This window comes from Pseudophryne corroboree, chromosome 9 (genome assembly GCF_028390025.1).
Source record: "Pseudophryne corroboree isolate aPseCor3 chromosome 9, aPseCor3.hap2, whole genome shotgun sequence".
Taxonomy (NCBI): Eukaryota; Metazoa; Chordata; class Amphibia; order Anura; family Myobatrachidae; genus Pseudophryne; species Pseudophryne corroboree.
Window position 1 is genome coordinate 54601655 of NC_086452.1, and position 27767 is coordinate 54629421.

Sequence of the window (27767 nt, forward strand, 5' to 3'; positions counted from 1 at the left end):
ACGAAGATTTAGGTAAGCATAAAAAGACACGGGTGGTGGCGGGCAGGTAATCTGCGCTACATCAGAAGATCAATATCACGCATGACCTGGCAGAGGGTCATCTCCATTCTGCGGGGTCTAGATGAGAGGCTCCCAGCCGGGAGAAAGGGGTAGGTGGACCTGTACACACCTCGGGTCCAGCAGCTCTGTGCTTTAAATACTATAGAATAGAGCTGTGATATGCTTCCTATCAGGTATGTCACAATAATGGGATCCAGCAGGCAGCAGGCAGGAGAGGGGTGAAAGCTCAGTAGCTGCCATCCAGGGGAGCAGGACGTCTGAGCAGGACTTCTGGGCCAGCTAATTGCAATGTGTCCTGCAGCAGAAGCAGAAATCAAGATGGCCGCCGCACCTTACTGGGAGTCTGTGTCTCGACTGTTTCTACTTCCCAGGGGTCCCCCACGGCTGATTACTCCACAATTTTACCTCCCTGGGGGTCAGAGGAGCCAATAGGGTGGCTGCAGAGGCTCCGGCGGGGTCCGCGTCTCTTTCCGGCGCCGCGGCTCCGCTGTGGAGCTCAAAACGCGGGTGCCGGGAGTACGCGAGTCCCCGGCTTCCGGATGTGCCTAGGCCGCAACCTGCGGGAGCCGTAAAAACAGCTCCCCGGCTCCGCGGCGGGCACTGCTGGGCACCACATGTGATTCTTATGGCTCGCAGGCCTACTGAAGCTGTGTAACTGGGTGGTAAGTGGGAATTTGAACACAGGCTACGTTTAAGGAGGGCATGTATATCACACACACACACACACACACACACACACACACATATAATCTACTTGCCTACTCTCCCAGAAGCTACGGGATACTACTGGTCCCCTGGAAGAGTAGGCAACCCTCCAGCATCCTGCCCAGTTTCTAGCAAGGTGAGCACTATGGGGAGGATAATACCAAAAATTGTGGGTAAGTGGAGGTGGATTAAAAGATTGACAATATACATGTCGACATGCATTTAGTTGACAGGGTCAAATGGTCGACATGTGAAAGGTACACAGGGAAAAAAGACCAAAAAAAACTTGTGTTTACCGTGTGTGTGTCGGCAAATGTCATGTTGACTTTTTGAACCTGTCAACCTTCTGTGCCCGTTGATCAAATGCATGTCGATCACATTGAGTTGACCTATTGACCGTCGATCTTTCATCCGCCACCCAAATGGGGAGGGGGCCAAGGTCAAACTGAAGTGCTTCTATAAAAATCACGCAATATTGTCCCCACTACCTTCTTTCGAACAACCCTCCGTGAGGGGGTGGGACTTAGTGACGTGTAGCCCTGCCTTATCCCCACCTCCAGTCAGATGCATCGCTCTTCTGGGCTTCTCGCGGATCTTTTGCACCAGTGATAAAGTCAGTGCAAGCGTGCACGGATAATGATGATAGCTGTGAAAATACAGTAAATGTATGGGTAGCAGCAGCACAGTCGCCAGAGCTGGACTGACCCACAAGGGTTTAGGGGAAACCCCCGGTGGGCCCAAGTGCCCGGGGACCCACCTCCTCCTCTAAGGATCAGGTTCCAGGCTGTGCACTTGAATTACATATGTTACCTTATACTGCACAGGACTGTGGTTTATTTTGTACACTGCATTGGTGTTATTAATCTGGTACATTGCATGTGCTATCAGTAGTTACTATACAGTATATACTTATCAAGGGGCCCAGACCAGGAACTTTCGAATGGTTATCCCAACCTTCTGTGGAGACTGGCCACACCCCTACACATGGGCCCTACCACTGCATTCCCCCGGTGGGCCCTTCATGCCCCAGCCCGTCACTGGCGGTCGCATAGATGCACACAAATCAGCATATGGGTGAAGATCCGTATTATTCTCTGTGTGCACAATGCGGCTGTGATTATGGTCTTCCCGCTTGATCCACTGAATTGGGGCCATTAGAATATCAAGGAAAAAGTGTTTTTTATAATCCATTTGTAAGTAAAGTCTTATTACGCACTACCCCCCAAACCCCGGGCTAAAACAAACAAACAAACAAACTGATATTTACTTGGGGATTGAAAAAAGTGTAAAAGAAATTACAAGGGCCCTCATTCCGAGTTGTTCGCTCGTTCTTTTTCATCGCATCGCAGTGAAAATCCGCTTAGTACGCATGCGCAAAGTTCGCACTGCGACTGCGCCAAGTAACTTTACTATGAAGAAAGTATTTTTACTCACGGCTTTTTCTTCGCTCCGGCGATCGTAATGTGATTGACAGGAAATGGGTGTTACTGGGCGGAAACACGGCGTTTCAGGGGCGTGTGGCTGAAAACGCTACCGTTTCCGGAAAAAACGCAGGAGTGGCCGGAGAAACGGTGGGAGTGCCTGGGCGAACGCTGGGTGTGTTTGTGATGTCAACCAGGAACGACAAGCACTGAACTGATCGCACAGGCAGAGTAAGTCTGGAGCTACTCTGAAACTGCTAAGTAGTTAGTAATCGCAATATTGCGAATACATCGGTCGCAATTTTAAGAAGCTAAGATTCACTCCCAGTAGGCGGAGGCTTAGCGTGTGTAACTCTGCTAAATTCGCCTTGCGACCGATCAACTCGGAATGAGGGCCTAGGTGCGGACATGTAGAATTCAGAGAAGTATAAGATAATCCTGCTCATGAGAAACGAATTGAGTTTTTGACATTCTCCACTATCTCCACAGGGTATTTTCCCATTGAGAGTATGAACTCCTATTCGGGAAATGGCTATGGCGCCGTTAGCCCACGATGGCTGCGCAGAACAGGAGCCATTGCTCAGTGTACGGGGGATGTTTACTTGTCCCCAGAGTCCTAATGTTTACCAAAGACAATTCATGTCTGCAGAAAGGCCACACAAATTACTCCATGTATGGAAGAGAATTGATTGAGAGAGAAGCTTGACATTAAGACAAATTGGAAGTAGCCTCCACGGGTTTTTCGTTTGCCTTTCCTGGTTTGACATTATTGTAATTGAAGAGAACTTAAGTTTGCCTGCCTTTTCAACCATGATAAATATGTAACCATGTATCTCTCAAGATCTGGGGATATGCTAATTCAGAAAGCCCGTGTGTCAGTGCTCGCTGATTGTAACATCATGGTCCTATTTAACGAGATGTTACTGTTTCTATGTAGTGTAAACAGTCTGATACAGTGTGTAAAGTCATCGCCATGGGAAAGAACAGTGACTTATCACATACTATGGAAAAGTGAACCCTTGTCGGCATAATGCATGTCGACCAATAGTGGTCGACCTAATGACCGTATCCCTACAGTAATCTGGCTACCCCTGCCCCATTTCATCTTTGTATCATTAGCTGTTTGTAGTACCAGGTATAGTGAAAAGTTATTTCCACTAGTTAAAACCTTTGAGACTTTGGATTTGTGATGCACCAGTGGCAGCAAGTTTAGACTGTGGAGAGTCCTGCATAATATTGGTACCTGAAAGCTACTAAAAAGTGTATACAGTAAATAATTAAACATACTATTGAAGTTATGTTTGCAAAATCCACCCCTTTCAGTATTTGTGCACAATTGACCACTAAATAATGTCCACCAGAATCCAAGGAGTTATAGCAGGAAATACAGGACTGAGGAAACGGCATACGTCGATAGCTGAAATGTTGCAGACTGCAGGAGAACACAGTAGGGGGGGATTCAATTGCCGGCTAGGGTATATTCAATTATGGTCGGATTTAAAAAAAAAAAAAAAAAAATCAGAAAAACTGCACATTCCGACTTTTTGGTTGAATGTGGATTCAACCTATTCAATTATAGTGCCGTCTTTCCGACTTTTTAAAAAAAATCCGACTTGTCGGAAAACACATAGATCGGCGGATTAGCCACGGATCCACGTGTTTTGACAAATTTGCGGGAGATTCCAAAAGTTTTTTGGGCCGTTTTCGACAATGTCAATCCGACTTTAAAAAAAAATAGGATCAGCATTGTCGAAAACGGGCAAAAACCTGGCGGAATTGCCTGCAAATTAAATACTGAACTGTTGGATCCTTTCCGTGGGAGAGGATTTGACAGGCATTGAATAGGAGCGAGTTACCAATGGTGCATTGTTTAAAAGCCGGCAACGGCAGCCCGATTCACCTCCTTCACAAGGCTGGTTTGCTCCTCTATTTGCTCAAAAGTGCCCGGTACTCTATAGTAGCTAACACTTGTGAGTGAGAACCTGCTACCGGTGGGTGTCCTATAGATTCAAAAAAATAAAAAGATAACCTAGACGGAAATCAATACAGGCGCTTTATGATAAAGACCACACTATTAATAATTAAATTTTTTTTTAAAAATGCTGCTCTCAAAAAGGTATTCTGTTAAACCTGAATAAACAAATTAACTATAGAAGACTATAATAGAGAGCGCAAACATACATCTTAATTATAATAAAAACAATTTATTAATATAAACAGCATTAAAATTGAATTAACTATATTCTTATACAATGGAGCTAAAGAGCCATATACTCATGTGAAACCACTGTATCAGATCATACCATATATTTATAATCAATTGGGGATAATTCATTAAATGTAATCCCTTTATGAACTCCTGTGATTATTGATCCAATAAAGATGGAAAGAAGGAGATAAGTTCCTTAATATCCAGAACAATTGTTGTTATTCAGCTGAATCCTTGTTGTAAAGTATGTTGCCTATGATATAGTTAATTGCCTCATTCAAAAGTACAGGTGCGCAATAACCTCCACCTAAAAGATGGTTTTGGACTTCTTTACCAGCGTAATACTGGGGCCCCTTAGCCGTTAGTGGGGTATAAATTCTCACCGTATGTGCAGTTCTTAAAGCCGTGTCCTATAGCACAAGGACGATGCGGCTATAACAGCGGTGGATGTTTGAAGGCGATGCCGGGTCCTATCGCACAAGGACCGTCCAGCACATGTAGAAATGGGGTATATATTCTCACCGTATGTGCAGTTCTTAAAGCCGTGTCCTATAGCACAAGGACGATGCGGCTACAGCAGCGGTGGATGTTTGAAGACAGTGCCGGGTCCTATCACACAAGGACCGTCCAGCACATGCAGAAGTGGCAGCGAGCCAAGCTGTAATTAGCAACAGAGGGGCGCACCTGAATAGGCAATGCAGGTCTCAGTATAGCTCAAAAATGATGATCTGGATATGTGGAGTGGATATCACGGCTCAGTCGCTCTGTATCACTGCCCCTTGATAGCGTTAGGGACCCCAAATATACAGAGAGGCCTTGATGCGGCTTTGGGGCTTAACCACACATTTGCGCAAATATGTGTAACGAAGATCTCTGAATTCTATTATCATGTGGGATTTATATCTGGTTACTGTTATCCATTCAGTGTGCTGGGGAAACAATTGCTTTTTTTCTTGCTCAGAAATACCCCTTCCTTTCGAGCACCTGAGCATTTACCAATCTATACAACTTAAAAATTAGCCTGCCCCCATTAGATATGACCCCTAGAAGTGCCGCTTACACACACACACATTAAAAAAAGAAAAAAACACAATACTCACCAGCCACGCTCCTGCTTCCATAGCACCGCACAGGAACACACGCACACTGCCAGAGCTGGAAGCCGGAGCTCAGGAGTGAGCTCCTGCCTCTGGCTGCTGCTGTGGGGAAGAAGCCGGGCGCCCGCTAGTAACAAAATCTCAGTGGGCGCCCGGCATCTACCTTGGTTAGGTGAGCCTGGGAGTGCCGGATCAAGTGGCTTTGTGGGCCTTATACGGCCCGCGGGCCTGAGGTTCCCCGCCCCTGGGCTATACCCACCTACTGTCATAGTATGTAGGTGCTGCTCTTGAGTCATGGGTAGTGGAGGGTTGATGTCTGAGACTACACTTGGCATCAAATCACTAAGACAGTGGTTCCCAAACTATTTTGAATCACGGCGTCCTAGAGTATCACAATTTTTGTTCACGGCACCCGAGGCCACAAGTTTCTTATTGAGAAATGTAAAAAGAAATATTAAATGAAGTAAATTGTGTTTATATTAGAGATGAGCGGGTTCGGTTTCTCTGAAACCGAACCCGCACGAACTTCATGTTTTTTTCACGGGTCCGAGCAGACTCTGATCCTCCCGCCTTGCTCGGTTAACCCGAGCGCGCCCGAACGTCATCATGACGCTGTCGGATTCTCGCGAGACTCGGATTCTATATAAGGAGCCGCGCGTCGCCGCCATTTTCACACGTGCATTGAGATTGATAGGGAGAGGACGTGGCTGGCGTCCTCTCCATTAGAAATTAGATTAGAAGAGAGAGAGAGATTGTGCAGAGTCAGACAGAGTTTACCACAGTGACCAGTGCAGTTGTTGTTAGTTAACTTTTATTTATTTTAATATATATCCGTTCTCTGCTATATCCGTTCTCTGCCTGAAAAAAAAACGATACACAGCAGCAGCCAGTCACACAGTGTGACTCAGTCTGTGTGCACTCAGCTCAGCCCAGTGTGCTGCACATCAATGTATAAAAGGCAAAGCTTATAATAATTGTGGGGGAGACTGGGGAGCACTGCAGGTTGTTATAGCAGGAGCCCCCAGGAGTACATAATATTATATTAATTTAAAATTAAACAGTGCACACTTTTGCTGCAGGAGTGCCACTGCCAGTGTGACTAGTGGTGACCAGTGCCTGACCACCAGTATAGTAGTATATTGTTGTATGTATTGTATACTATCTCTTTATCAACCAGTCTATATTAGCAGCAGACACAGTACAGTGCGGTAGTTCACGGCTGTGGCTACCTCTGTCTCGGCAGTCGGAACTCGGCAGGCAGTCCGTCCATCCATAATTGTATTACAATATATACCACCTAACCGTGGTATTTTTTTTTCTTTCTTTATACCGTCATAGTGTCATACTAGTTGTTACGAGTATACTACTATCTCTTTATCAACCAGTGTACAGTGCGGTAGTTCACGGCTGTGGCTACCTCTGTGTCGGCAGTCGGCAGGCAGTCCGTCCATCCATAATTGTATTATTATTATAATATATACCACCTAACCGTGGTTTTTTTTCCATTCTTTATACCGTCGTCATAGTGTCATACTAGTTGTTACGAGTATACTACTATCTCTTTTATCAACCAGTGTACAGTGCGGTAGTTCACGGCTGTGGCTACCTCTGTGTCGGCAGTCGGAACTCGGCAGGCAGTCCGTCCATCCATAATTGTATTACAATATATACCACCTAACCGTGGTATTTTTTTTTCTTTCTTTATACCGTCATAGTGTCATACTAGTTGTTACGAGTATACTACTATCTCTTTATCAACCAGTGTACAGTGCGGTAGTTCACGGCTGTGGCTACCTCTGTGTCGGCAGTCGGCAGGCAGTCCGTCCATCCATAATTGTATTATTATTATAATATATACCACCTAACCGTGGTTTTTTTTTCATTCTTTATACCGTCGTCATAGTGTCATACTAGTTGTTACGAGTATACTACTATCTCTTTATCAACCAGTGTACAGTGCGGTAGTTCACGGCTGTGGCTACCTCTGTGTTGGCAGTCGGCAGGCAGTCCGTCCATCCATAATTGTATTATTATTATAATATATACCACCTAACCGTGGTTTTTTTTCCATTCTTTATACCGTCGTCATAGTGTCATACTAGTTGTTACGAGTATACTACTATCTCTTTATCAACCAGTGTACAGTGCGGTAGTTCACGGCTGTGGCTACCTCTGTGTCGGCAGTCGGCAGGCAGTCCGTCCATCCATAATTGTATTATTATTATAATATATACCACCTAACCGTGGTTTTTTTTTCATTCTTTATACCGTCGTCATAGTGTCATACTAGTTGTTACGAGTATACTACTATCTCTTTATCAACCAGTGTACAGTGCGGTAGTTCACGGCTGTGGCTACCTCTGTGTCGGCAGTCGGCAGGCAGTCCGTCCATCCATAATTGTATTATTATTATAATATATACCACCTAACCGTGGTTTTTTTTTCATTCTTTATACCGTCGTCATAGTGTCATACTAGTTGTTACGAGTATACTACTATCTCTTTATCAACCAGTGTACAGTGCGGTAGTTCACGGCTGTGGCTACCTCTGTGTCGGCAGTCGGCAGGCAGTCCGTCCATCCATAATTGTATTATTATTATAATATATACCACCTAACCGTGGTTTTTTTTTCATTCTTTATACCGTCGTCATAGTGTCATACTAGTTGTTACGAGTATACTACTATCTCTTTATCAACCAGTGTACAGTGCGGTAGTTCACGGCTGTGGCTACCTCTGTGTCGGCAGTCGGCAGGCAGTCCGTCCATCCATAATTGTATTATTATTATAATATATACCACCTAACCGTGGTTTTTTTATACCACCTAACCGTGGCAGTCCGTCCATAATTGTATACTAGTATCCAATCCATCCATCTCCATTGTTTACCTGAGGTGCCTTTTAGTTCTGCCTATAAAATATGGAGAACAAAAAAGTTGAGGTTCCAAAATTAGGGAAAGATCAAGATCCACTTCCACCTCGTGCTGAAGCTGCTGCCACTAGTCATGGCCGAGACGATGAAATGCCAGCAACGTCGTCTGCCAAGGCCGATGCCCAATGTCATAGTACAGAGCATGTCAAATCCAAAACACCAAATATCAGAAAAAAAAGGACTCCAAAACCTAAAATAAAATTGTCGGAGGAGAAGCGTAAACTTGCCAATATGCCATTTACCACACGGAGTGGCAAGGAACGGCTGAGGCCCTGGCCTATGTTCATGGCTAGTGGTTCAGCTTCACATGAGGATGGAAGCACTCAGCCTCTCGCTAGAAAACTGAAAAGACTCAAGCTGGCAAAAGCACCGCAAAGAACTGTGCGTTCTTTGAAATCCCAAATCCACAAGGAGAGTCCAATTGTGTCGTTTGCGATGCCTGACCTTCCCAACACTGGACGTGAAGAGCATGCGCCTTCCACTATTTGCATGCCCCCTGCAAGTGCTGGAAGGAGCACCCGCAGTCCAGTTCCTGATAGTCAGATTGAAGATGTCAGTGTTGAAGTACACCAGGATGAGGAGGATATGGGTGTTGCTGGCGCTGGGGAGGAAATTGACCAGGAGGATTCTGATGGTGAGGTGGTTTGTTTAAGTCAGGCACCCGGGGAGACACCTGTTGTCCGTGGGAGGAATATGGCCGTTGACATGCCAGGTGAAAATACCAAAAAAATCAGCTCTTCGGTGTGGAGGTATTTCACCAGAAATGCGGACAACAGGTGTCAAGCCGTGTGTTCCCTTTGTCAAGCTGTAATAAGTAGGGGTAAGGACGTTAACCACCTCGGAACATCCTCCCTTATACGTCACCTGCAGCGCATTCATAATAAGTCAGTGACAAGTTCAAAAACTTTGGGTGACAGCGGAAGCAGTCCACTGACCAGTAAATCCCTTCCTCTTGTAACCAAGCTCACGCAAACCACCCCACCAACTCCCTCAGTGTCAATTTCCTCCTTCCCCAGGAATGCCAATAGTCCTGCAGGCCATGTCACTGGCAAGTCTGACGAGTCCTCTCCTGCCTGGGATTCCTCCGATGCATCCTTGCGTGTAACGCCTACTGCTGCTGGCGCTGCTGTTGTTGCCGCTGGGAGTCGATGGTCATCCCAGAGGGGAAGTCTTAAGCCCACTTGTACTACTTCCAGTAAGCAATTGACTGTTCAACAGTCCTTTGCGAGGAAGATGAAATATCACAGCAGTCATCCTACTGCAAAGCGGATAACTGAGTCCTTGACAACTATGTTGGTGTTAGACGTGCGTCCGGTATCCGCCGTTAGTTCACAGGGAACTAGACAATTTATTGAGGCAGTGTGCCCCCGTTACCAAATACCATCTAGGTTCCACTTCTCTAGGCAGGCGATACCGAGAATGTACACGGACGTCAGAAAAAGACTCACCAGTGTCCTAAAAAATGCAGTTGTACCCAATGTCCACTTAACCACGGACATGTGGACAAGTGGAGCAGGGCAGGGTCAGGACTATATGACTGTGACAGCCCACTGGGTAGATGTATGGACTCCCGCCGCAAGAACAGCAGCGGCGGCACCAGTAGCAGCATCTCGCAAACGCCAACTCTTTCCTAGGCAGGCTACGCTTTGTATCACCGCTTTCCAGAATACGCACACAGCTGAAAACCTCTTACGGCAACTGAGGAAGATCATCGCGGAATGGCTTACCCCAATTGGACTCTCCTGTGGATTTGTGGCATCGGACAACGCCAGCAATATTGTGTGTGCATTAAATATGGGCAAATTCCAGCACGTCCCATGTTTTGCACATACCTTGAATTTGGTGGTGCAGAATTTTTAAAAAAACGACAGGGGCGTGCAAGAGATGCTGTCGGTGGCCAGAAAAATTGCGGGACACTTTCGGCGTACAGGCACCACGTACAGAAGACTGGAGCACCACCAAAAACTACTGAACCTGCCCTGCCATCATCTGAAGCAAGAAGTGGTAACGAGGTGGAATTCAACCCTCTATATGCTTCAGAGGTTGGAGGAGCAGCAAAAGGCCATTCAAGCCTATACAATTGAGCACGATATAGGAGATGGAATGCACCTGTCTCAAGTGCAGTGGAGAATGATTTCAACGTTGTGCAAGGTTCTGATGCCCTTTGAACTTGCCACACGTGAAGTCAGTTCAGACACTGCCAGCCTGAGTCAGGTCATTCCCCTCATCAGGCTTTTGCAGAAGAAGCTGGAGGCATTGAAGAAGGAGCTAACACGGAGCGATTCCGCTAGGCATGTGGGACTTGTGGATGCAGCCCTTAATTCGCTTAACAAGGATTCACGGGTGGTCAATCTGTTGAAATCAGAGCACTACATTTTGGCCACCGTGCTCGATCCTAGATTTAAAGCCTACCTTGGATCTCTCTTTCCGGCAGACACAGGTCTGCTGGGGTTGAAAGACCTGCTGGTGACAAAATTGTCAAGTCAAGCGGAACGCGACCTGTCAACATCTCCTCCTTCACATTCTCCCGCAACTGGGGGTGCGAGGAAAAGGCTCAGAATTCCGAGCCCACCCGCTGGCGGTGATGCAGGGCAGTCTGGAGCGACTGCTGATGCTGACATCTGGTCCGGACTGAAGGACCTGACAACGATTACGGACATGTCGTCTACTGTCACTGCATATGATTCTCTCAACATTGATAGAATGGTGGAGGATTATATGAGTGACCGCATCCAAGTAGGCACGTCACACAGTCCGTACTTATACTGGCAGGAAAAAGAGGCAATTTGGAGGCCCTTGCACAAACTGGCTTTATTCTACCTAAGTTGCCCTCCCACAAGTGTGTACTCCGAAAGAGTGTTTAGTGCCGCCGCTCACCTTGTCAGCAATCGGCGTACGAGGTTACATCCAGAAAATGTGGAGAAGATGATGTTCATTAAAATGAATTATAATCAATTCCTCCGCGGAGACATTGACCAGCAGCAATTGCCTCCACAAAGTACACAGGGAGCTGAGATGGTGGATTCCAGTGGGGACGAATTGATAATCTGTGAGGAGGGGGATGTACACGGTGATATATCGGAGGGTGAAGATGAGGTGGACATCTTGCCTCTGTAGAGCCAGTTTGTGCAAGGAGAGATTAATTGCTTCTTTTTTGGGGGGGGTCCAAACCAACCCGTCATATCAGTCACAGTCGTGTGGCAGACCCTGTCACTGAAATGATGGGTTGGTTAAAGTGTGCATGTCCTGTTTTGTTTATACAACATAAGGGTGGGTGGGAGGGCCCAAGGATAATTCCATCTTGCACCTCTTTTTTCTTTTCTTTTTCTTTGCATCATGTGCTGATTGGGGAGGGTTTTTTGGAAGGGACATCCTGCGTGACACTGCAGTGCCACTCCTAGATGGGCCCGGTGTTTGTGTCGGCCACTAGGGTCGCTAATCTTACTCACACAGCTACCTCATTGCGCCTCTTTTTTTCTTTGCGTCATGTGCTGTTTGGGGAGGGTTTTTTGGAAGGGACATCCTGCGTGACACTGCAGTGCCACTCCTAGATGTGCCCGGTGTTTGTGTCGGCCACTAGGGTCGCTAATCTTACTCACACAGTCAGCTACCTCATTGCGCCTCTTTTTTTCTTTGCGTCATGTGCTGTTTGGGGAGGGTTTTTTGGAAGGGCCATCCTGCGTGACACTGCAGTGCCACTCCTAGATGGGCCCGGTGTTTGTGTCGGCCACTAGGGTCGCTAATCTTACTCACACAGCTACCTCATTGCGCCTCTTTTTTTCTTTGCGTCATGTGCTGTTTGGGGAGGGTTTTTTGGAAGGGACATCCTGCGTGACACTGCAGTGCCACTCCTAGATGGGCCCGGTGTTTGTGTCGGCCACTAGGGTCGCTTATCTTTCTCACACAGCTACCTCATTGCGCCTCTTTTTTTCTTTGCGTCATGTGCTGTTTGGGGAGGGTTTTTTGGAAGGGACATCCTGCGTGACACTGCAGTGCCACTCCTAGATGGGCCCGGTGTTTGTGTCGGCCACTAGGGTCGCTTATCTTTCTCACACAGTCAGCTACCTCATTGCGCCTCTTTTTTTCTTTGCGTCATGTGCTGTTTGGGGAGGGTTTTTTGGAAGGGACATCCTGCGTGACACTGCAGTGCCACTCCTAGATGGGCCCGGTGTTTGTGTCGGCCACTAGGGTCGCTTATCTTACTCACACAGCGACCTCGGTGCAAATTTTAGGACTAAAAATAATATTGTGAGGTGTGATGTGTTCAGAATAGGCTGAAAATGAGTGTAAATTATGTTTTTTGAGGTTAATAATACTTTGGGATCAAAATTACCCCCAAATTCTATGATTTAAGCTGTTTTTTAGGGTTTTTTGAAAAAAACACCCGAATCCAAAACACACCCGAATCCGACAAAAATAATTCGGTGAGGTTTTGCCAAAACGCGTTCGAACCCAAAACACGGCCGCGGAACCGAACCCAAAACCAAAACACAAAACCCGAAAAATTTCAGGCGCTCATCTCTAGTTTATATGTCATCCTTAGGTTCAGTTGTGTGGTGAGACAATATTTGCTTCTGTTTGTCCACATATGTTATGATTGGCACCAGCACTGGTTTCCCATATTACATTGACCATAAATAATTTGAATTGGTCCTGGATCACCAATCCAAGGCACCCCTGCAAGTGCCCTGAGGCACCCCTGCAAGTGCCCCGAGACACCCCTGCAAGTGCCCTGAGGCACCCCAGGGAGCCACAGCACACAGTTTGAGAACCACTGCACTAACATATATTGATTTACAGTGCTGCATAAATAATTAGAATAATACACAGGTGTTAATTTTAATTTATTTGATGTCATTATTTGACACACTTTAGTGTCCTATGCAGTGTGACAAGGACAAGGACCAGAGGATCTGAGAATAGGCAGTTTCCCTAGGCACAATAATCGTCTTATTCAAGAAAAAGATTTACTGAACTTACAGAATGCAGCTGAAGGAGGATCTGATTCCCAGTCTGCTCATTTCCCAGCTATATCCTAATTTACTTTCCTATTTTATACACAGCGCGCTGTGAGTAGATGGTCTCCTGCTGGTACAATACCTTTATCTTTCATTCAGAGCATTATATAATGTAATCTCAATACGTTCAAAGACTCTTCTGGCTTTTTTTTTTCAGGTGCCAAACTTTGCTTTGGAACCTTGAGGTGTATGCTTTTTCTTTCAGTGGGATGTTGATTCATTTTTTGCGTTTACATTGGCTCGTGTTTGTTTTTATCTGTATGAGGCTGTTTGCTGCTTATTCCAATGTTTTGTGAATCTGACAACAGCATATTGTGATTCCAGTTCATTATTATGCTCAATCATTTCAAGTTCTAAATATAGGGCTGATTTATCAAAGCAGAAACAGGTGTTTTACTGGTGACAGGTAAGAATAGGTGTTTTACTAGTGACAGGTAAGAATAGGTGTTTTACTGGTGACAGGTAAGAATAGGTGTTTTACTGGTGACAGGTAAGAATAGGTGTTTTACTAGTGACAGGTAAGAATAGGTGTTTACTAGTGACAGGTAAGAATAGGTGTTTTACTAGTGACAGGTAAGAATAGGTGTTTTACTAGTGACAGGTAAGAATAGGTGTTTTACTAGTGACAGGTAAGAATAGGTGTTTTACTAGTGACAGGTAAGAATAGGTGTTTTACTAGTGACAGGTAAGAATAGGTGTTTTACTAGTGACAGGTAAGAATAGGTGTTTTACTAGTGACAGGTAAGAATAGGTGTTTTACTGGTGACAGGTAAGAATAGGTGTTTTACTGGTGACAGGTAAGAATAGGTGTTTACTAGTGACAGGTAAGAATAGGTGTTTTACTAGTGACAGGTAAGAATAGGTGTTTTACTGGTGACAGGTAAGAATAGGTGTTTTACTGGTGACAGGTAAGAATAGGTGTTTTACTGGTGACAGGTAAGAATAGGTGTTTACTAGTGACAGGTAAGAATAGGTGTTTTACTAGTGACAATAAAAGAATAGGTGTTTTACTAGTGACAGGTAAGAATAGGTGTTTTACTAGTGACAGGTAAGAATAGGTGTTTACTAGTGACAGGTAAGAATAGGTGTTTTACTAGTGACAGGTAAGAATAGGTGTTTTACTAGTGACAGGTAAGAATAGGTGTTTTACTAGTGACAGGTAAGAATAGGTGTTTTACTAGTGACAGGTAAGAATAGGTGTTTTACTAGTGACAATAAAAGAATAGGTGTTTTACTGGTGACAGGTAAGAATAGGTGTTTACTAGTGACAGGTAAGAATAGGTGTTTACTAGTGACAGGTAAGAATAGGTGTTTACTAGTGACAGGTAAGAATAGGTGTTTTACTGGTGACAGGTAAGAATAGGTGTTTACTAGTGACAGGTAAGAATAGGTGTTTACTAGTGACAGGTAAGAATAGGTGTTTACTAGTGACAGGTAAGAATAGGTGTTTACTAGTGACAGGTAAGAATAGGTGTTTACTGGTGACAGGTAAGAATAGGTGTTTTACTAGTGACAGGTAAGAATAGGTGTTTTACTAGTGACAGGTAAGAATAGGTGTTTTACTAGTGACAGGTAAGAATAGGTCAAATTAAATAAATAAAATAACCGCGCTGTGACTGGGATTTAAGTGCTTTAGCTGCTTTGTATGGGAAAATAATTAGTAAAGTTGTAAAACAAAGCGCTTGAGATTGTATGTAAACAATGTGTGTGAGTTGTAACCGTTAAAAAGTATAAATGATAAGTGCAATACCTGAAGAAAAAAAAAGGGGTTAGATAAATGTTTACAGCCCTTTTTAATAAAATGTGCTGCGGTCTCCAGATGTAATTTTGAGGTTCCAAGTATGCCGTTTAAGTGAAGGTAGATCTAGGTATAGTCCCGGTCACCTAACTTTCCCTATACTACCAACCTTAGCAAGGTGGTGAAGTCCGTCTACTTCTGTCCTCCTCCGGCTGGTTCCCCCGCTCCGTCTAACTGCTTTCTCCGGCCGCCCGACTCGTGCGCTGTGCAGCGCTTGATGACTAATTGCTGTCCCGGTCTGTAAGGCGGCTTTTGAAGAGAAACCAGCAGCGTGCTGGTGAAGAAGCAAAGGAGTCTTTGTTTTGTTGTGGAGTCCGTGAAAATCAGCGCTTCCTCCAACGCGTTTTAGGCTGCAAGCCCTTAATCATGGATGGCGCAGGTTTAGCCGACTTGATTTTTTATAGGGAAATAATCCCCATTTTTTTTGTAAAAAAAACTTTATTAGTAAAAGACATTCCAAGGTCTCATTGCCAGGAAGTTACAGATAAAAAAGCGGCATGCACATGGCAAAAAATAAAGCCTATAGGTATTGCACTCTATATGTATATATAAAAACAGGTCAATATATCAATATGTTCTGTAATTTTATTCGTGGTTTTTTATTAAAATTATATATGTGTTTATCTTATTTTTATTTATTTCAAGAATACATTTAATTCAATGTCCACATTTAGACCAAAAGGTTGGAGGGTGAAGGGTTAAACATGCTATATGAATTGTTATGTGTTTGAATAGACACGTACGCACTCTCTACAAGATGCCTTTGTCTGTTCATATAATATAAGGCTTGTGTGTGTCTTATCTTCAAGGACAATTACATACCAGATCAAAACTGTTACTTCTGTGTGTTACTAAAATATCCTGCATGTAATGTCGTATGCTACTTCTATTTATCCAATCATATGCTTGCACATATTGTATACACCCATGTTTCTTTTCTATATAGTACGCTGTAATTTATTAAATAAACAGTGTGAATTTTTACTGCTTGTGTTGTGCATGTAACTGATAGCATAAAGGTTTACACTCCCAGACGTCTGAGAGGCCATCACATCGAGGGTTAAAGAATATAAGGGCATATCCTTTCAGCTGGGGGCTACGTCCGCGATTCAGTGATCGTCCCTGAATGGTAAGATAGAGAATTTATTGTCTGTCTTTGCCATACAGGATTGCGGTCATACACTGAAGCTGAATCCGTGTCAGTGTTCCGGGAACACGTGACAAGGTAATATTTAAGTCCGGGACTTAATATTACGAAGTTTTATGTAAAAGCATAAAACAGGTATCAGGGATACCATAGAATCTTTAATGTCTGGGACTTAAAGATACGTCTGAGAAAGGACCAGGGGTCCAAGCGCAATTCTCCAAAGACGTCAGTATCTGGGATACTTAAAAATAGACCTGGGGTCTATACGTAACGTAGAGAATACCTCGATTTGATCGTCTATATATTTTTGTATGTTTGTAGTGAGATAAGTTCTTATATTTGGTCCAGACGGCTGGTAAGTTTTCGTCTGCCAGATATCTTTACTCAAACACTTTTCTTGCTTCCTGTCTAAAACGCTGTATTTTTCTGACATCTTGTACGAATGGTAAGTATCGTACACGTCAAAAGATTTCATGTTCTCACTATACAGATAATATTGTGATATTGTCAATGACTAATTAACTGGTTAGCTGATGCATGTATAGTAGAGTTGTAAATTTTAGATATTTTCTTTTAAAGTTGTACTGTTGATTTATATTACTGTCTGACAATGGGCTCTAGTCAGAGTAAAAAAACCTACATATTCCCCGCCCCTCCCTGGTGAGACATGCAAGATGTATGTCGCCCGCAACTCTACCTCAGAGTATTACTTAGTTAACCCATGGGTGGATAATTTAGCGGGATGGACAGAGAAAGCAGGACAGGACCCATTCCTACGGGAAGGCAGTAATTACCCTTTCTATATGGAGATTTAAGAAAAAATGTCAGTTTCCAACAGCACAGAAGCGAAGAAGTGAAAAAACTGTAAATCTTTGAAAACCCTCTCCCTCCCCCTTGCATTCCAATGTATCCTGCGCTTGAGGACACAGATCTCTTGGCAGCAGTAACCCTTTCACACCAAATGGGATTGCCTCCAGCTCCACTGCTGGAGGGTGCGTCCACTAGCTCTATCCCTAGCACCAATAACCCAGAGTTTAGATAATAGTAAAACACTGTCCCAAGCCCACTATTACCCTCGATGGCTGTATATCTTATTTGCGCAAAGCTTGCAAAGGACGCAGCTATACACATATGAAGGAGGTCTTTAAAACCCGTGCTCCTTTGCCTGTGCTTTTTTGCCTGTCGCTGTAGCTTGTAAACAGAAACCTGCGCCCACTCATAACTATCAGAACTCCAGACGCTTTGACAGACAGAACCAACCCCGCAGTCAGGGAACATTCCAAAGACCCCGCGCACTGACGGGGCCCGGAGGAGGGTATCCCAGCCTTTATTCAACTCTCCCGTCATAGTAAAGATTCACCTCTGCTGCCACTTATTATAAATGGAAGTAAAATTCCCTTTTTAGTGGACAGCGGTGCAACAACCAGTGTTTTGTGTTCTGACCTATGCAGTATCCCCTCTCACCAGAAAAGATAGAAGGTCTCCGCCCCATGATACAGCAATTCTTACAACAGGGTATTCTCAGACATATTGTATCACCATACTGTACTCCTGTGAACCCTGTTGCCAAAGCTGATGGCAGTATAAGATTTGTACAGAATCTCAGAGCGATCAATCAGCTAATTGTCCCAATTGCACCAATTGTTCCAGATGTAAACTCACTCATTTCTGCAATCCCTGCAGATGCTGCGTTCTTCTCTGTAATTGATTTGAAGAATGCCTTTTTTCAGCATACCTGTAGATTCACAGACACAATTACTTTTGCCTTTTCTTTTGAGGGTAAACAACTTACCTGGTGCAGATTATTGACGCACCTGTTGTCTCCAGGCCACATTGGGGCCCTGGCAACCTCACCATGGTTCAGTCCTGCTACAGTATGCAGATGATCTGCTGCTCTGTAGTAAAACTGAGGAGGCCTGCCGAGAGGATGGTGTTTCATTACTAAACTGGCTTTGTGAATGTGGACACAAGGTGTCCAAAATAAAAATGCAATGGTGTAAAAAGCATGTTGATTGCTTAGGTTTTGTGCTCACTCAGGGAGAGAGGAAAGTCAGTCCACAACGCATACAGTCTGTATTGGGCCTGGTCACCCCAACTACCCAGAAGGAACTACTGTCCTTCCTGGGTATGGTAAATTACTGCAGACAGTGGATATCTGATTGCTCTTATTATGATAACATTTTGAGACAAGCCACACTGAAGGACAAACCTAAAACTGTACAATGGTCACAAGAAATGTTAACTGCATATGAAAGTTTAAAATGTATGTTGATGAAAAGTCCGGCACTTGGCCTCCCCAGTTATGTACTACCTTTCCATCTATATGCAAGGGACAATTGTAAAACCATGGCGGGGGTGCTCACACAGTTTCATGGAGGGAAGTTGCGCCCCGTGGCATTTTTTTTTCAAAGTCATGCCAGTGTCTGTGCAAGGTATGCCTGCCTGCCTCAGGGCTTTGGCAGCCTGTGCAATGGTTGCAGAAATGGCCACTACACTCACTTTAGGCCACATCACAGTACTCCACACCACACATGATGTCCTGGCAATACTTAAAAGCTTGCACACACAGCACATGTCAGCACAACGCCTTAGTGGATATGAAGTACTCCTTTTGAGTAACCCTACCCTTACCATTAAGTACACTGCTAGTTCTTCTGGCCCTGCACCCATTCTCAATGCCCTTTTAGGCTTGAAAGGTCCTGAGGATGAACCACCCGACCTACATGACTGTGCTGCTTCCATTGAAGCTGAAACTTCTCCCAGACTTGACATGTCTCCCGTTCCCATACCAGGCGCAGACATAGTTTTTGTTGACGGCTCCTGTAGTAGGCCCAATGACAATACATACCAGGCTGGCTATGCCATTGTCACCCTCCCTGACACTGTGTTGGAAACCCTACCAATACCTTATCAGTCCGCGCAAGCTGCAGAACTCATTGCACTCACTAGAGCATGTCCCTCCCTTGACAACGTCCATCTGCTCACTCAACTTCAAGCTGCTGCGACTAATACTGATCTCTCCGACTGGACTTACCCAATTCTGCAGAAAAATCCTAAATCAGGATTAATCTGCAAAGAGGGGAAACCCTGTGTACCCCAGTCCAGTGCCCCTTTGCTCGTTGCCCAGTGCCGTGGTGTTGGTCACCGTGGTGAAGCCACAACACTCCTCCTACTAACCAATGATTTTTATGTTACTAATGCCAAATCACTTGTGGACCAGTATGTTAGCAGATGCATCACTTGCCTCAGGAACAACCCTAATAAAGCTAAACACCAGCATCTTGAATACCCCACAGAAAACTCTAGGATACTCACCCTTTGAAATACTAATGGGTAGACCCTTTTCCTACACCCTGGGCTAAGAAACCACTAGTAATACAGGAAGGAGATCTAGAACTCATCAGAGAAGAGTATGTCAGGTCCCTGATAACAAAACTGAATGAAATTGAACATGAGGTTGTTTGTAAAAACCCTTTTGAATCCACAGGAACCTACACACCCCTTTAAAGTCGGAGACAGAGTCGTGGTGAAGGTGCTCCCCAGGAACAAGAGCCCAGGAGACTTCACCTATGGTCCAGAGACAGAGGTCGTAGCAGTTACCCGAACAGCAGTCCTGACAGAGGAAAGTCCTACCTGGATCCATGCATCCCGAGTAAAAAAGGTTCCTAGACCAGACCTAGAGAGGGAAGCAAGTGATTCCAGTGAGGTACGAACCGGGGCAGACAGCCCTGACCTCCCACCTAGCGAAGAAAGAAGAACAGAAGAAGATGAGGAACCTGTCCCCTATCTCTATCCTGGGGACTATCTCGATAGCCCTACTGGCCCTCATTCACCTCACAATATGTGAAGTCGACATCACACAAACAGATGGGGTCCCCACCTTGTGGTACAATTCCTCCAATACACACGTAGCCACATACATCCTTGATTATTTTATGTTCCCCAAAATTGCTGATGACAAATATTATATACAACAAAGGAGGAAATCAGGAATGTCTGAGACAGTATATATTTGTGTTACTGACGAATGGTACTATGACATTAGATATTATGGATCTAATTGTAATTCCTGGGAAGCTGTGGGGTGGAATACAGGAGCAGATTGGAAATATGGCCCATCATTTGCAAAAAATAGATATAGCAAATATCCCCAAAACAAACCTTTAAAGCCCCATATTGCCACTTCTAAAGATATGGTGGCTATTACTAACCCTACCTTTGAAGACACCCTAGCTATTGAAACTGGTTTCTCTGACATTAATTTTTGGTTGGAATGGATGAAGTATAGTGCTAACAAACACAATAAAAGCAACTGTTATGTCTGTGGCAAATCTAGGCCCCACCTAGGTACAGTGCCCCTTAATATACCCCTAGAACAGGAAAATTGTTTTTTCAGCCTTTTTAATGATCACCGATGACCCCACTCCTCCCTCTAATACTCCTGCTAATCAAAAGAAAAGAGCACTCCCAGGAGGTAGCTTTGACCCCCACGTATACATTGATGCTATAGGGGTCCCAAGAGGTGTTCCAAATGAGTTCAAAGCTAGAGATGAGGTGGCTGCGGGTTTTGAGTCATTGTTTCCTATAGTAACTGTAAATAAAAACGTAGCCTGGATTAATTATATATATTATAATCAACAAAGATTTGTTAATGATACCAAAGATGCTCTTAAAGGTATAGCTGAACAGCTAGAAGCCACTTCCCAAATGACATTCCAAAATAGAATGGCCCTTGACATGATCCTAGCAGAAAAAGGCGGTACATGTGTTTACATTAGTAAGGTGGAAGGCTGTTGTACATATATTCCTGACAACACTGGTCCCAATGGTAAGGTTACTTTAGCCATAAACAAGTTAGAAACCTTATCCATAGAACTTAAGAAAAATTCAGGTATTGATAACCCATGGAGCCAATATTTTGGTTGGTTTGAAAATTGGAAACAGGGTCTTGTTCAACTAGGAATCTACATATTAATTGTGATAGCAATTTTTTGTGTTGTTTTCTTTTGCATTATACCCTGCTGCAGAAAACTCGCCACAAAAGGTATTGAAAACTCGCTTATGTATGAAGCCGTCCTTACAATCCCTCCTAACTCCCCTGCAGCCTATAAGCAATACCTAACTGAATATAGAAATAAAAAGCTCCATGTACAGAATCATGTTATTTAAATATATGATTCTAAGAGGGGATTGAAGGGTTAAACATGCTATATGAATTGTTATGTGTTTGAATAGACACGTACGCACTCTCTACAAGATGCCTTTGTCTGTTCATATAATATAAGGCTTGTGTGTGTCTTATCTTCAAGGACAATTACATACCAGATCAAAACTGTTACTTCTGTGTGTTACTAAAATATCCTGCATGTAATGTCGTATGCTACTTCTATTTATCCAATCATATGCTTGCACATATTGTATACACCCATGTTTCTTTTCTATATAGTACGCTGTAATTTATTAAATAAACAGTGTGAATTTTTACTGCTTGTGTTGTGCATGTAACTGATAGCATAAAGGTTTACACTCCCAGACGTCTGAGAGGCCATCACATCGAGGGTTAAAGAATATAAGGGCATATCCTTTCAGAGGGTTTGTAAGGCAAAGATCCATTCTGTTTCTTTTTTCTTCAGAAGATCTGAAATATTTCCGCCTCTCCAATGCTGTTGTATTTTTGAATTCCTATGAATTTTAAACCATTCGGATTCTTGCCATGATGGTCCAGAAAATGTTTCGACACACTATGTGTTGTTAGTACTTTTTTTATGTTATATATGTGCTCCATTATTCGTATTTTTAATTTTCTTTTTGTTTGACCAATATATTGTTTGTGACAGGGACACTCCAGTTATACCGCTTTCACATCGCTAACCCGGTATTGAACCGGCTTTTGAACACGCTTGCGACCCGGGTCTGAACACGCTATACCCCTTTCACATCGCAGTTTGGAGCCGTGTTATTACCGGGTTATTCCCGGGTTGGTGCCTTTCACACTGAACCCGGTTCGCCCTGTGAAAACATTTGTGATGTCATTATAAATGGACTTTTCTGTCTCCTATTGATGAGGTTGCAAAGGTATTACAAGGAGGGGCTGGGGAGTGCTCAGTAGTGCAGCAATCATGGCCGACACAGCACATGTCTCTATAGAGTTTGTGATAGTCTCAGCTGTACTACTCTTGGATTCAGCCTGTGAGAGGATATTTGAGCTTCTCACATTCTGTAGCTTGTTCAGCAGCTATGTTATGAGGAGGAGGAGGCTGCAGTATTTGAGAGACACCACCATTCGTCGTCGGCAATACCTGCGCAGGAGGAGATCGTTTATATCTGCTTCTGTGACCACCATACTCAACCTTAACCACAGTACTCAACGAAAATTGTGGTCTAGAGAACGGCAGCATGGGCAAGTTTTTATGCAAAGTGTACTGAACTTTCAGGATGTTCAGTGGAAGTGTCACTTCAGGATGTCACGTCACACATTCCACTATCTTTTGGATTTAATGTCCCCAGCACTCTCTAGACAGACCACAAACTTCAGGTCACCAATAGAGCCAAGCAGGAGGCTAGCTATAGCATTGTGGTGGTATGCCACTCCCGGTGAATATCGCACAATTGCTTGCCTGTTTGGTGTGGGGATATCTACCGTGTGCACCATTGTACATGAAGTGACCAAAGCATTGGTGGACAACCTATACCACCGATTTATATCTCTTCCGCAAGGCCAGCGTTTGGATGAAACAATTGTGGGATTTGTGGAGTCTGGATATCCGCAGTGTGCAGGTGCAATTGATGGTACCCACATCCCTATAATCGCACCTCATGATAATCATGCCGACTACTACAACAGAAAGGGATGGCATTCCATTGTTTTGCAAGCTGTGGTGGATCATAAGTATTGGTAAGTATTGGTAATGTTCTTATCATTGTGTTTTCTTAATGCTAATTGTTTATAATTAATTTACAACTTAATATATTTTTTTATATATTTTTATATAGTTTCACTGACGTATTCATCGGCTGGCCGGGGCGGTCACATGACGCTCGAGTTCTTGCAAACTCTGATCTGTACCGGGTAGCAGAGGACAAGCAAGGGGGCTACCTTTTTCCAAGAGAGGTGATTATTTGTTTAAACATTTTAATACTTTTGAAAACATGACCAAGAAAAGATGTGTTAAAATGACAAAATGTTCATGAATCAAGCAGGTAATAGATGACTGCAATTAATTTTCATTGGGACCAATTGGCGTTACCTTCAAACATGCTTCCTATGTGCCCGCCAGCCTGCCCATCATGGAGGAGTCTGCTCATATTTGTATTCCAATTTCTTATTGCTAACGTACATTTTTTTACATCTCTATTCCTACTAGAAATCCAAATTTGTGGACGGAGTGGAGATACCGGTACACATAATTGGTGATGCAGCCTACCCGTTACGACGATGGCTCATGAAGGGGTTCACCCAACATGTCCAGCTGAGCCCCAATCAAATTACATATACACACACCCTGAGCTCGGCAAGAATGGTGGTTGAAAATGCCTTTGGACGATTAAAAGGACGTTGGCGCTGTCTTATGAAGCGCAATGATGTAGACATTAATATCATGCCTAACATTGTTGCAGCATGTTGTATTCTGCATAACTTATGTGAGTTTCAGAGGGAGGAATTCCTACCAGAGTGGACAGTGCAGGCCACTGCTGCGTACCCTGCCCTTGATTGTGAGGCCTATTTGGGCGACCATTCTGGTAGTGCAGAACAGATGAGGTCTGCTATAATGGCCAACCTTCCCTCATTACTCCGTTAATTTTTCTCAGTTTGTATATTGTATATATTGTTGTTGTTCCAAAAAAAAAACCTGTTTAGTTGACATTCTGCTACTGTGTCGATACAAATGTACAACATCAATATCCAATTTGAAATGGATGTATCAAGCATTTTGTTTGTTTGTAAGTCAAAATAGGACAAGTCCAAAGATTAACAAAAGGTCAGAGACCGTAGAATTTTAATTTGTATAAAACTTTGGAAAATAAAGTAGTGCAATCGTTACAGTAACAAGTCAAACAAGTAATAGTGCAGTAAAAACACTCCTATGAATTTAAAACCAACCTTTTTTTAAAAACAATAATATTTAAGTTAAATTACGATAAACAGGAGACTCTGTTGTTGTCTCCGTTTCAGAAGGTGATTGGGTGTGTTGAGGTTGTGTATGTCGAGGATGGGTATAGTGAGTTGGAGTTGTTGGAGGTGGGGTTTGTTGGGGTTGGTTATGGCGAGCATGGGTATGGTGTGGCGTTGGTTGAGGTGTGGTATGATTATAGTAGGGGGGTGCAGGGTATTGGGTATATGGTTGAGGGTAGTTTGGTGGCACTGTGTGCAGCCCTTCAATGCATTGAAACATTCGGTCAAATATGGACATTTGAAATTCCTGCATTTCTCTCTGACGTTCTCTTGCATCCCTATTATAGGTTTCCTGCATAGACATCAGCTGCGTCATAAATGTATTGTTCATCTCTTGCTCTGCCTGCAGAAATCGCTCGAGACGTGCATCTTCTCGATCAGCCATAGCAGCGTCCATCTCCTGTAATTTTTCAACCAGGACAGTGGTCATAATTCTTGCAGCTTGCTCCGTTTTATTTGGACGGCGCCTCCTTGGCGGAACAGTATATACTGCAGACACAAATCAAATAATATGTTATTGGAATTTGCAAAGAGCTTATATAAAATAGCAGTGTTTGCAAACGTGTTTTGTGGCCTCCTTCCACCTACACACTGCATATACTCTGCAACATTTATCATTTTAAATTGTATGCATTTTTTTCTATGATTTAATGACGTTAATGTTTAGAGTTGTTAGTTTGTGTTTAGTTGACGTTAATTGTTCATGTTAGTTATTATGCTTTAGGATTGTTGTACTTACTGTTTCCACGCAAAGGCTGCGTTTGTGCAATTATGGCCATTTGACTTGGCCCAGCCGCTGTGTCTTCTGGCGCATCAGTGGTTTCAGTTCTGCTGGGCTCCTGTACAACTGGGTCAGGCATAGTGGTTGCCATCGGTTGCGTATCATCCAGTACGAGTAGTGGAGATGGTGGTGGTGGTGATCGGGTGTCTGGGTCCTGTGCTCGGGTGTCTGGGTCCTGTACGCTGGTGGAAGCAGCAGAGGCCTGTCTTGTTTCTGCTGCTGCTATGCTGGAGGATAAGCTAACCGGTGTTGCAAGTGGTGTGTGGCCAAATATGGTGGCACACTGCTCATAATATTGCCACTCCATACGGGCAGCACCACTTCTGTTTCTGTTGTGGTCGTGGACCTTATGGAAATTCCTTTTAAGGGCCTTTAGCTTATTGATTACCTGCTGTGAGGTACGGTGGAATCCAGAGGCTGCAAGCATCTTCGTTATGTTTTTGTATGTGATTGCATCCTTAACAGTCCCTGTCATTTGGTGGGTGATTTCCGACTCCCCTCTTATCCGCAACAGCTCCCTAACCTCATCCTCACTCCAGTTTGCCATATTTTCCAAGCACTGTACCCGTGAATGTAGAAGTATAATAAAAACACAATGTTTAAAGCGTGCTGCCTGTTTATTTCCGGGTTCAGACACGTGACATCATGCAGGGAGACAACCTATCATCTCCTTTTTAAGATTACCGGGTTGAATATAGCGGGTCTGAGGCTTCACACTGCCAAATGAACCGTTTCTGAACCGTGTAGGATCCTTCTTTTTACACGGGTTGAAATACCGGGTTGTTTGACACGGTAAATTCATAATGGCGCTTTCACACTGCACCTCAAACCGGGTTGACACGGCTCAAACTCGGCAATATACCGGGTTATTTTTGCGATGTGAAAGGGGTATAAGTAAATTACCCCCTCTGTGTTGCAGGTGACAGTGTCTTTGATTTTATAGATCCTCTTTGTAACTTGTGACATGAATTCATTAGTTGGTGTAGTTGAAAGGATTCCTGCAGTTTTGCATGCATTACAATTCAAACAGTAATGATGTCCCTTATTTTTACTTCGTATTTCTTTTTGTTCCTCCTGTGGTAGAAAGCTTCTTGTGAGCTCCTGTTTTAGATTCTTTGCTCGCCTGTAAATGATCTTGGGTTTCTCAGGGATCAGTTCTTTTAACTGTGTATCTAAACGAAGAATGTGCCAGTGTTTCTGGAGAATGGACTCAAAGTGAATATGCTGACTGTTATATTGAGTGATAAATGCCATCTGGAAATTTGATGTTTCTTGTTTTTGTTTATAATGAATTAATTCACTCCTATCTGTATTGGAAAGCTTTTCTATTTCCTGGCTTAAAGCTGTTTCTTTGTAACCTTTTTCAAGAAATTGTGTTTTGAGCTGATTTGTTTGTGTGATGAAGTTTTGTTGCTGAGAACAATTTCTTTTAATCCTTCTAAATTGACTTCCCGGTATATTTTTTGTCCAATTCACATGATGATTACTGCTAGTTGGTAACATGCTGTTGCTACTGACAGTTTTAGTGTGCGTCCTTGTGTGCAGCATGTTTTCTGAGATATATATCTCCAAATCAAGGTAGATGACCATTTCTGTACTACTCATAGTGGTGAAATCTAGATTTTGTGTGTTATTTTTCATATGTTCCAAGAATTTGTTTAATTCATTTTCCGGTCCATTCCAAATAAACAAGAGATCATCTATGTAGCGTTTCCAAATAACGAGATTTCCTTTGTATGGATTATTATTCCAGATGCATTCTTCTTCCCATCTGGCGACGTAGAGATTCGCATAACTCGGCGCCATGGAAGAACCCATCGCAGTGCCCTTGATTTGGCTGAAAAAGGTCCCTTCATTCCAAAAATAATTTCTGTTTAGAATGAAGTCTACACTTCTCATGATGAAATTCACCTGTGCATTGGGTATACTCGTCAATGTAGATAAAAAATGCCGTGTTGCTTCATGTCCCATGTCGTGTGGAATGCAGGTGTATAGCGATTTTACATCACTAGTGCAGATGATATAAGTGTCTTTCCATTCAATGGTTTGTAAAAGCTGGAGAACTTGCATGGAATCTTTTAAGTAACTTCTTTGACTACAGACTAGGTCCTGAAGGAAAAAATCCACATATTTGGATAGATTCGACGTCTAGGAGCCTATCCCTGAGACGATTGGTCTTCCAGGGGGGTTGTCGGGATTTTTATGGATTTTCGGAAGTCCATAAAAAGTGGGAATCTTTGGGTATTGAACATATAAAAAATCATGTTCCTTTTTTGTGAGTATTCCTAACTCCAAACCTTCATCTAACAACTCCTCTAATTCCGTTTGGTATTCTCTTGTTGGATCTGTTGATAACTTTAGATATGTGCTTTCATCCGAAAGAAGGTTGTTGATTTCCTTGATGTAGTCAATTTTATTCATAATTA

At 43.5% G+C, this 27767-nt stretch overlaps 2 protein-coding genes across 14 annotated transcripts in view; both read left to right on the plus strand.

Annotated features, from left to right (window-relative positions):
* Positions 1-27767, plus strand: part of PTPRF (protein tyrosine phosphatase receptor type F) — a 1358330-nt gene that overhangs the window by 440608 nt on the left and 889955 nt on the right. The window lies entirely within an intron of this gene.
* On the plus strand, positions 22309-25946 carry LOC134957431 (uncharacterized). The gene is made up of 3 exons (XM_063939336.1): positions 22309-23282; positions 23381-23498; positions 23752-25946. Exons 1-3 carry the CDS (start codon positions 22507-22509, stop codon positions 24184-24186), a joined length of 1329 nt encoding a protein of 442 aa, XP_063795406.1. The 5' UTR covers positions 22309-22506; the 3' UTR covers positions 24187-25946.